Genomic DNA, 11,916 nt, shown 5'->3' with positions numbered 1-11,916 from the left:
CCTATTTTGTGATAATTTAGACATAATTTGTGAAAAATTAAAAATTATATTAAAAAATCAACATAAAAATATGGTCAAAATATAGATTTATCGTTTCTTAAGGGATACAAAAATAAAATTTTAAGAGAAAGTATTCTGGGAAACTACCGTTTTTCCTAAAGTCGAATTTGTGAAGGTGCGCCTAAACGGTAGTAAATTTGGCCTGGACAGACCACTGATGGCAAATATGCAAAAGGAAAAATTAAGAATAAGTGATTCAAACTTTGGAAGCCGCCGAATTTTTTAATCGGTTGTACCGTACTTTTCCTAAATAAACATACCTTTTCAGTTATGTTTATTTAGAAAAAGTGCATTTTAGTGTCTGATTTCAATACTAAAATATCGGTTTACACTAATTAATTAATATATTCGAGGTCACCCACTCAAACCATTAAGATTGAGTACGATCATTAGATTAAAATATATTCAAAGTAATTGTTTTTTTTTCGAACTGCACATATTATATTACAACTGACATGATTCATAATTAACCTTTAAAATAGAACAAATTCTATAAAATTCCGAAATTATTCCCTAAAATTTCTCCCTCATGCCTATTAAAAACTGTGGTCATCCAATGCATGTGGCAAAAGTTTTTATATTTAAGAGTATTCCCGCCGAATGCGGTTCCTGTACCACAGATTGCCCTCGAGGAAATATATTTTTCAGCAAAAAAATAGCCAATCTAACCATTTTAGACAATCGCATTCGGTGAGAATGTTGGTTCAAAATATTCTTCGTTTGAATAGATTGCTCTCCTTAATTGCCTGTTGAAGTTAAAGTGTTTTATTTTTCATAACTAGTGTTTATTTCAAAAGGAAGTTTAAAGGTTAAAAGCTAGACTCAAATCTTTTTCAATCCAACATTGAGTTAACTTAACTTTAACTGCATCCATATCTTTAATATTTTTCCGGTGTGTATGGTCGTTTGTTTACTGCGTTGTGCACGTGCTGATAATAGTGCCGCATTTGTTTTAGATGATTTGTAAAAGTTTTAACTAATATCATCAATTTTTGAATTGTTATGGGTGCTCCAGGCTTTTCACCTCGAGGTGATAGAGGGGGACGTGGAAGAGGTGCTGGAGGTTTTAGAGGTGGACAAAGAGGAAATTTTCGTGGAGGCCGTGGCGGTGATCGAGGTGGATTTCGTGGAGGTTCAGGACGAGGTAAAATTATCTCTAATTAATTATCTGTTTGCAATTTAGTTACCTGTATCTTTTCTCTTGATGAAGTTTAAAGTTATTCGCTACCTCCTGAGTACTGTAATCAAGCCATGTGAGTTGTAGACAAATGTTCGTAATTATTAGATGTGTGTCATTAGTTAATCAAGTAACTGTTTTACTGAAAATGGTGCATAAGTTATATTCAAAATGTTTAGTATTTTCTTTCTCAAACAATTCATAAGAATCAGACGAAACTATGCTAAACAGCAATGAGGGAAAAAGACATTTTCATATATATTGCTATCAATTTTTGTCTAATTCAAATTAAGAACTCTAAGACCATCTGCATTCTTGTTCTCAGGGGCTAGCTATATGCATAATTTTAAAATGAAACAGTTGTAGTGCTGAAATCCAGCACACAAGTCTGGCTTTTGATCTAGCAATTGATTTGTCTGAATAGAAAACTTTTGTCTATCCAAATAGTGTTATAATTTTTAATTATTGCTGGCACATCTTTTTTCTGTTGTACAATTTATATATATATATGTATTTTGGATTCATTGAACTTTTTACTTAAATATACTATGAGATGTTAGTGGCCTTAACTATCTCGTTGTGTTAGTACCACACCCGTTTCATGATTTAATACATTTTTCTTTTAGTTTCTTCAGTGCGTCTCTTGCATATAGTAGTTCAGGTAATTTCTCTTTGTAATTCTGCAAGTTGGTAAATTTAGCAGCAACATTGCGATCAACTGAGTTTTCTATAATCCAACGACAAATTTTATATTTTTCAAGGTAAACCGAAGTTCACAGTGTTAGAAACTCTATACAGATTCTGTGCAAGTTTTTTATTCAGAGATCCCAAAGTTCAAGTTTTTACTGCTAGTTTTTGTGTGCTCGTCTAGGTTTTATTTATTTTTTCTATTCCTTTCCTCCATACAACATTGTGTCGTCTTCATTATCTCTACGCAATATTTCATATCTCAATGTGCCAAACTTTTTTTTCTAAATTTCCATGCCAGATTATCTTGATCCAGCTAGACTTCCAATACCAAGCTCCCATTTCTTTAATTAACTAATCACCACGATTCCATTCCAGTTCCATCGACTAATTTTCTGACAAGTTTTATCTACTCTGAAAAAAACCGCCAGGTTCTTGTAGTGCTTACTGATCTTTGTCATTCTTAGTTTATTGTTACTGTAGTTTTTCTAATACGGCACATATCTTTGCAGTTATACATGTTCTCTTTGGTTCGATGATCTAAATTACACTCGACTCTTATTGTTTTAGTCACCTTTGCCCTGAAGATATTCAATACATATCACTAATTCTATACGAATTCATGGTAATAATTCCTTTTGGCATTGATTCTTTGCCATATGGTCATTTACTGGGCACTTGCATACCATTCTTGCAAAGTTCTTTTCAATATGAGAGAGTTTTATTTGCTTACCATTGACTGGTGTTTTCATTCTTGCATTCAGCTGTTCATTCCTATACAATGTGTTAGACACTTTGGTGTCAATGCTATTCGATACCCTCTTTCTTAAAAATCTCTTCAATTTCTCTGTGACCAGGGGTCCGTCTAGGTTTTTCTGAGAGGTACCTACCTATTTTGCGAAAATTTAGAGATAATTTGTAAAAAATTCAAAATTATATTAAAAAACCAACACAAAAACATTATCAAAATATAGATTTATCGTTTCCTAAGGATACAAAAAAAATTTTAAGATAAAGTATTTTGTGAAACTACCGTTTTTCCTAAAATTGAATTTGTGATGATACCGCTAAACGGTAGTAAATTCCGCCTGGACAGGTCTGTCCAGGCGGAACACGTTTCGGAGTCTGTAACGTTGCCAGGGGTTTGATATATACAGAGATGATAATCATGAGATTTTCCAGTCTTCTGGTTTTTGGTATTTTATCTGGTTTCCAACATTTTATAATAAAAAAATGTGGACTTTATGGAAGTGAAATCACAGTTGTTTTCATTAGAAATGCTGAAATCAGAGTGCTAAAAAATGCTGTAAATGTTTTTTTATTTTATTTACATTGCACTAACACTGTACAATGGATACTCGAATAAGTTCTACTGCTAAATAATAAAGCAAGTCAGCTTTATAGTACTATTATATTTGTGATATTGTTAGATGTAGTAAAACTGTGATCGAAATCTACTTTATAGTTTTATTAAATCTACTTTATTGGGAAACAACAAATTTGGAATTTTTTAACTACCTGAAATGAAGTTTATTATTTAGTGCTATCTCAAATTAATGTATTTAAAAAAATAATGTACTATAACTTTCTTTTTTCTTATACTTTTGAGAGACTTCGCTTCCAGTTTCAGAACCTAAAGGCTTGGTTAAGTTCTGAAATCTGAGAAACTGGACAGATTTCTCTGACCAAGAAATTGAGTGACTCGTCGACACTATCCAAGTTCTTGAATGTCACTGATTGGTCGAAAGGAAAACTTGCGCACGCACATTTTTCATATTCAACATTAAAAAATAATACCAACATGAATTTAAAATTACTACATAAATTCAAATAAAATCATAATATCTAAATAAAATCTAAAATATATGAAAACAGACAACGAAATGACGTAATCTGATGCCTGCTTGTTGACGTCACAAAACCTAAGACGCTGATTGGTTAAGGGAGAAAAAACTTGGATGGAAAGTGGAACATGATCTACTATCGTCCAATAACTTGGACGATCGTTTACACAATTCAAGCTCAAAGCAAAACAAGTTTCCATCAATCTTCGTCCGAGAACTTTAATCGTCTCAACAGGCCTTTAGGCTATAGAATTTTTTTTCTATCAGGAGTACATACATACCTTTGGCTGCTGAGACGTACTATCCCAGAAATGTATTAAATTTCTGATGAACCATAAAAAATCAGTATAGGTTTTTTATTTATTTTTATAATTACATGGGTGATTTCTTAATTTAACTTACTTTCCCAAGCAATAAGTTTGTTGTTTATTTTTCTAGTCTCAGTAAAGGATGACACAAATTTGGAGTTGTCTTAAAACTCACTTTTTTGTTTTGCGTTGCGAAGATATTTTAAATTGTTTTTCAATGCAGAATTCAACTCAAAAGTTTTGCTGGGAAAGGATATTCAGCCATATAATTAAGTTACATACTCGTTCTGTTTTTGTTTAAACAAACTTTAAATAATTTGTTGCCTGTGAATGCAAAGGAGAAAAGAATTTCTAAATAAATAATAGGATCATTTAATGCTTTATAATTTTTAGGAGTAGAGAAGTTTAATATTATACTTTTTTTTAAATATAATTGAAATCTAGACATGTTCAATACTGATCATTACCAGGGGTCTGTCCAGACATTTTGTGAATATAAAATAAGCGTTAAGTCACATTCTTTCAATCAGGGTCCTGTTATTGCAAAAAACCTTTTCAAGGAGTTTTTAAATTGTCAATAGGTACAAAATTCTGCTCAAAAATTGCTGCTTCTAAATTAGAGGTGCAACATACAAATATTTGGTATTTAGCCTTTTCTGCTCAACAAAGATTATTCATTCCGGACGAATAATGGAAACAAAATCACTCACATTTTTAATAATTTCAATTGATATATTTCTTCTTATTTAAAACAACATAGTAATGTATCACTTTTAATGTGTTACGCATTAAGTAAACTTGAACAACTCTTAAATTTATACTATTTTATTTAAAAAATTGCCAGAAATTAATTTTTATTTACTGAAAAATTGTGATTTAATATCAATAAAAATGCACGCACGATGTTTGTAAAAGTAGATTTTATTATTCTGTGGCACGAAGTTGATTTCTAAAGCTCTTAATTCACTTAATTAGTTACATTTAACCAGATAAAAGAATACATTTCTATGCATTAATTTTGACTTAAAATAAAAAAGTATTCATGCTTAAAGCTGCATGGATAAAGAGTAACTAGGGGGCTCCGCCCCCTGCTCGCTACGCTCGCCAACCCCCAGAACTGCTTCGCAGTTCCATTGCATATTGCTTCGCAATCTTTAAAAACATTTTAACAAATTTAAATTTTAAAATAAAATTGCCAGATATTGAAATCTATTACTTAATGAAATTTATACACTTCTCTGCCCCCTTCACAATTTGATTATCTTTTCTTCATGTAGCTGAGAAATTTGGAGCTGTAGCAGAGAATATATCTCAATAAGAAATGCTTTCCCGTTTAGAATTCCGCCATTCATTTCTCTGACGTCTGCCAGAGATATTTCGACGCCTGATAGCAGGCATTTTATTTAGGCAGCAGGCACTAAATAAATAAAAATAGAACTAAATAACTAAGATATCGTTTTAAATCTCAAATCAAAATAATTGTTTGTAGAAAGTTTGTTTTGGTTTGAATATTCGCACGTTTGTTTTGGTTTGAATATTCGCACGATGCCATTGCCATTCTATTGTAACGAAACAAAAAATTTATCATGAAACTAAAAATTTATCAAAGGAACTAAAGATATTGAATTCTTTTTTTAAGAAATTCAGTTCCGTTTTTTTTTATCCACTCTTATTTTTGTTTATCAATCTATTAATTCAGAAATGCTTTAAATCAAACGATGCTTACGGAAACAATGCTTATGCGAACCACCCGAAAAATGATTTGCTGAATTCTCATTGGTTGAAACTAAATTATTAATTTTATTAATTAATTAAAGGAAATTTTCATAATTTAAGACCTTATTGCACATCTACATAACAATACCTTTAAAACGACACCTTATTTGTTTAATTCTGTTGCGTAGTTTGGGAGTTTTTAGCGAGACAAAATATTGCTAGCCTATTAATATATAGATATTACCATTGAATTAAAGGGTAAATATCCTACCATTGTCTTTTGCAAAAGTATCTTTCCCATTACAGTAAAAGGGAGGCGCTTACNAAATAAAGATAACCCAGAACCTGTAATAAGATAGAACTTATAAAAATAGCTAAGAATGGACAAAAAGATTAAATTTATAAAACAACATAACTGAATTTGAAGTATCAGCTTAAAACAGTATGATTTAATGTTTCATTATAGTAATTGTATCAGGTACAGAAACAAATCAGGTGAAAAAATTAATATTGAGGTTGAGTAATCAAAATCAAAATAATAAAATAATATTGACTATAACCGAATTCTAAAAGCAAAAAAATTAAAGCAATCTATTTCTATATGAAAACAATTAGATTCGATTAATTTTGTGCTGACTTATTGAAAAAATTTTATAAAAAAAAAAGAAGGTAAATAAAACTTTTTTCGTGATCAGATTAAGTTCAGAAAGAAAAAAATACACAGCGCTTGCGATTTGTAACAGAAGTCTCACTGTATTGTGTAAATATATAGCATTGATTCCACACGAAGTACGCAGACGCGGTTTCCGACTCAATACGCTCAAGACTATTCAACATCTCGAAACGAAATCGTCTTCATCAGTGCTGAAACATCGGTATTAGAGCCATACTCATTGGATGCGATTTTTTTCACATGCGTATGGAAACCTATTTGAAAGTGTTTCGCCAGTAAATATTTTCCACCAATCTGGTTTTCATTCGCATGCCAAAAAATCGTAGATAGTGAGATATCTTAGGCTTTATTTCATTTATCATTATATTGCAAGTGTTTTTTTTATATCGACGGCTTAATTCAAAAGATATAGGCATTTTATCATCCTTGCTATCAACATCGCTACTAGTAAGAATATTTGGTTTGAATCTAGAACGTTTTTTTTTCTTCAATATTAGTAGCGTGGTAAGCTTCTTTCCTCTTCTCCTGTCGCTTTGCAGAAAAAAAAATCTCTGACATCGCTAGATATTGTCATTTTCCATCTTATTTCTTCTTCGAAATGGGCCTTGAAAAATAAGTTCAATTTTTTTTTATATAATTATTGTTGCTTCACAAGAGCAACAAAACCTTTTCGCTAGACATTATTTTTTTAAAAAAGAAAAAATCTTTTTAGGCATGAAATTTTCCACATAAGTGCAAAAAATATAAAACGCTCTATTCTCGCAAGAAAACACAAAAAGCAAATTACTGCGCTAGCGATAAAGGCCGAAGTTGGCAAATGTCCCAAAAATAGCTTAATAAAGGGGGAAAAATTTCTCCCCTTTTATATCCAGTTACTGTTTGTGTTGGACACGGACTAGGGAGATTAACGGAGGATCACGAGTGCTTTCCGAGTGCTACAAGAGCTCAGTCCCTTTCTGCGACAATGTCGCTGTGTCGCCGTGTTTCTGCCACGGGGACAATAAGTAGTCAAAAATATTATCCAAATAGCAGAAGCTCGTTTCGTTTTACTCATGCTAATGTTGCCAGACTCAAAAAGAAAATCTAAAGTAAATTGTGTGATTGGTTAAATTTTAGCCACGCCCTGAGAGCGAGTTATCGTGGAATGTCTGATTCCAAGGGAGTGTTCATGGTGCGGTATTGAACATTCATGGAACCAAACTTTCCCAGTTTCACTTTCCAGCCGGGAATCTTCATTCCATTCCCGGTAGCTCATGGTAGGGCCCCTGCATATGAATTTATGATGAATGATCAGATTTTGTTTTGTACAACCTATTTTGCAAAACAGGTAGATTTTAGTGAATGCTAATTTCTTCTGGTGTATGTTTTTTTTTTTTTTTTTTTTAATGAATCTGGTTGTTATAAGAATAGCAGATTTAAATATTTGCATTTTATTGATTGTCATTGTTGAAACAGTATTCTAAAATTTTTAATTTTAACAGGTGGTGGTTTCAGAGGAGGTAGAGGTGGTGGTGATAGAGGCGGACGAGGAGGATTCCGCGGTGGTAGAGGTGGGCGAGGTAGAGGAGGCACACCAGGTAGAGGAGGCAAGAAGACTGTTGTTGAGCCCCATAGGCACGACGGTGTGTTCATCTCAAGAGGAGCTACAGATACCTTGCTTACTCTTAATTTAGTTCCAGGCGATACTGTTTATAATGAAAAAAGAATATCTGTAGAAGAAAATAATGAAAAAATTGAATACAGAGCATGGAATCCATTCCGTTCTAAATTAGCTGCTGCAATTATGGGTGGCATTGGAGACATTCACATGAAAAGGGGATCCAGGGTTCTGTATTTAGGAGCTGCCTCTGGTACAACAGTGTCTCACGTATCTGATTTAGTAGGGCCTGAAGGATTGGTTTATGCCGTGGAGTTTTCACAGCGTTCCGGACGAGATCTTTTAAGTGTTGCCCAAAAAAGATCGAATATTGTTCCAATCATCGAGGATGCTCGTCTTCCCTTGCGCTACCGTATGCTCGTTGGAATGGTTGATGTTATCTTCTCTGATGTGGCTCAACCTGATCAGGCTAGAATTCTAGCATTGAATGCCCATCAATATTTAAAAGATGAAGGGCATTATATTATTTCCATTAAAGCGAACTGTATTGATTCTACAGCTAGCCCAGAAGCTGTTGTTGCTAGTGAAATTGAAAAGCTACGTTCTGAGAGGTTGAAGCCTCTTGAATCATTAACTTTGGAACCTTATGAAAGAGATCATACTGTTATTGTTGGCATTTTTAGACCAAGAGCTAAGAATGATCAGAAGATGGAAGCAGAATGAAAGTTTTTTTATTCTATTGATGTATTTGTTCATAAGATCATTGTTTTTACATTGACCAATTAAAAATGTTTTTATTTTATTCCAAGTGTTTCATTTTTGTTTCTTTTAGTATTCATTTAGTTTAGATGTTTTAAAATGTACTGTTTTGTTCAGTGGATTTTAGCTGCTTTAAAAATTATTTTTTTTTTAAAAAAAATTAGTTTTATGTCTCTATAATCACATTTTCAATCCCTATATATAGTTTTCTTGTGTAGAAAATTTTGTATATGAAAATTCTGCTGAACACTAAGCATGATGTAGGTTGTTGGGAGTAGTACTTAAATATGGTCTTGTTACAAGTCTGAAATTTATTATTTGTCTTAAAATTATATTGTGAAGGATACTTTTTAAACATGAAGTAATATCAAAAGTTTATAAATTAAAAGCAATATAGATTTTGATAAAAATTAAATTTTAAGGTTTAAAACTTCAGATTGACTCTTATTAAGAAGTTATTTCAATTGACAGCTCAATGAGGAATAGCATTTAGAAACAACCAACAAAAGTGAATGTTTTAGTAAAAAGACATTTTAATTTTGTAATATGTGTTTTATGTTCAAAACACACAATTTATTCTTTCCTTAACTGACATGTATCTCCTTGTAACACAAAAAGCTATTGAATGTAATTTGTCATAGATAAGTTACTTTTTTATTCGTTTACTTCCTGAAATCTTAATATTTCATTTTAAAGCTAATGTTTTGCAATGCCAGTTTTCTTTCCTACAAAACTTTTAGTAAACTATGGATTGTGTATAGTTTCTACAGTATTGGCTTCTAATTATGAGTGTAAATGACAAAATAGATTAATGGAAATTTAAAAGTTTTTAAATATGTCCTAGTTCAGTTGGACTATATTCGCTTAACACATTACTTATTAACTCTCCAGTCTAGCACAAAAATACATGTTTTTTTTTTTAAATTAAAACTATTTATGAAGATGCTCTCCTTCAAGTGTGATACATTCATTTCTTACTTGCTGAATGCCGTTCTTCGCAAGGCGTAGATAATAAATAATTAAGGAATCGATCCTAGTAAAGAAACACTACGAAATCATGCTCGTAACTGAAAAGCATATACTATACACCAGGGGTCCCCAACCTTTTTGTACCTAAGAGCAAATGCCAGAATATCGGTCGAATGGCGGGCACCATTTATTTTTTTAAGATAAATTTATAGTTGATAGACGTCGGTAATAATACACACTACATATAATGCACAAAAAATTTAATTTTAAAAATTAATTTAACTTAGGAATTTAATTAGTATTAATATTCTTGTGTAAAATAAATGATTACTAAATTGCTTTTTCAAACCATACGAAGTATAAAAATTATTTATAAAGTATATAAAATACAGTCAATGTGGTCTTTGGCATTGCATTTCACTGGCCAGCGCTTCATAATTGGGAGAATATGGTGAAATTCCTGCTAGCAAGCAATCGTCAAGGTGTTTATCTGTAAGTCGGGATCTATATTTTGATTTTATGATATTTATTGTCGAAAGCAGTGATTCACACAAGTATGTGGAACCAAAAAGCGACTTTATTTTATATGCTGCTCTTTTTAAGAATGAAATTCATTTCTGACAACTATATTCCAGAATTTCTCATCTGATATAATAGTTTTGAGGATAATGTCATTCTGAAGATCCAAAATTTCTATCTCCACTTCTCGCCTTACTTGAAGAAATTCTGAAATGTGTATTGCTATTACGGTTACGTTTATTTGGTTGGTAAAAGGATTTACAAAATATATGATCAAATATCTTGATGATATTAAACTGTTGAAAGCGCTTTTCAAATTGATCATGTATGGAAAATGCACAAGAGACTTCATTTTCAAATGTGATATCCACAAAACTAGCTTAGCTCTGAACGAGTTTATAGCCCCTATCATTCTTGCTATATGTTTGTCTATTCCCTGCAGCTCCAAGTTTTAATTATTTAATTTTTCCGTTAGGTCCGTTATGAAAGACAAATCTGTTAGCCAAAGAGGATCTCTTAGATCTAAAAATTTTTGATTTTTGGATGCAAGATAATTTTTTATTTCTTCAGATAAATCTAGAAATCTATCAAGAACTTTACCTTTACTGAGCTAGCGTACTTATGTATGTATTTGCATAGCATTTTATGGGGAAATGGAAAACTGAAATATTTTATCGTTGGGCACAAGCAGCGGGCGCACCTAGACCGATCGACGGGCGCCATGGTGCCCGCGGGCATAGGGTTGGGGACCCCTGCTATACACCAACACAATTAAAGAGCTTGATGGAAGAACCGGGTAAGGGACATTTTAGGGAGATTAATGAATCACTGGTTTTGCCTTCCTTTATTTTTAGTATGCTAGTATTTTTTATTTCGAATTAGGCTATAAGGTTTTATTTAAAATTAGAAATTATTATTATTCCCATCTTCTATTAAATTGGTAATAAAATAGTTCATATACAACTTTTTTTTTATTCTGAAAGTGTCATACCTGGTTCTTCCACTAAGTTTTTCAATTAATATAGCTAAAATATTTTTTTAAATTTAATGTTTGTTGCCATTTACAGTGGCTTTACGTTATTGGAGTAAGTAGAACTTGTTTTTTGTAGTTCATCCCATTAGAATGAAGAGAAAATGTATTTAGCATCCTAGGCATGAGGCTATTACTCGCTGCTAAACCATAAATCAAATAATTTTCTCCGGTACATATCCTTTACCACGGGCCTTTCTAAAATATTGGTATTTAAACGGCTTAACGTTGGTTCTGTTTTACTCATAACGAAATATATCATATTTTATATCTATATTAGCACATTTGGTACTTCTTATATAACCTTTCAATATTTAAGTTTTGTGAAAAATATATTTGTCAGTGACAGCCAACTAAAGTCGAAATTTTAAAAAAAAAAAATCTAATTTTTATTAGAACTTGATAGGGATTTTGGAGAATGAACATTTCTCTATCTAACCTTTAATTTACTATTAAAATATTTAGTAGTGGCAGAACAAAATTCTTTTGTTCTCATTTATTAAAAACTACCTTTGCTACCATTGGAAAAAACTTAGTGGAATTTTCATCAAAACTACACCAATTAATATAATACCAA

General features: G+C 31.7%; 1 protein-coding gene across 1 annotated transcript; it reads left to right on the top strand.

Moving 5' to 3' along the window:
- Positions 1-753: 753 nt before the first annotated feature.
- Positions 754-8,864, top strand: LOC107456764 (rRNA 2'-O-methyltransferase fibrillarin). Its single transcript, XM_016074710.4, has 2 exons — positions 754-1,204; positions 7,947-8,864. Exons 1-2 carry the CDS (start codon positions 1,063-1,065, stop codon positions 8,783-8,785), a joined length of 981 nt encoding a protein of 326 aa, XP_015930196.3. The 5' UTR covers positions 754-1,062; the 3' UTR covers positions 8,786-8,864.
- Positions 8,865-11,916: the final 3,052 nt, after the last annotated feature.

The sequence above is a fragment of the Parasteatoda tepidariorum genome, chromosome 4 (genome assembly GCF_043381705.1).
Source record: "Parasteatoda tepidariorum isolate YZ-2023 chromosome 4, CAS_Ptep_4.0, whole genome shotgun sequence".
NCBI lineage: Eukaryota > Metazoa > Arthropoda > Arachnida > Araneae > Theridiidae > Parasteatoda > Parasteatoda tepidariorum.
The sequence above is the reverse complement of the archived record's forward strand: the minus strand, read 5'-3'. Positions and strand labels throughout refer to the sequence as shown.

Excerpts from the sequence above, each read along its gene's own strand:
- LOC107456764 (XM_016074710.4), top strand. The coding sequence starts at position 1,063 with ATGGGTGCTCCAGGCTTTTCACCTCGAGGTGATAGAGGGGGACGTGGA. Across the intron at positions 1,205-7,946 it reads TCGTGGAGGTTCAGGACGAG|GTGGTGGTTTCAGAGGAGGT; the intron begins GTAAAATTATCT and ends TAATTTTAACAG.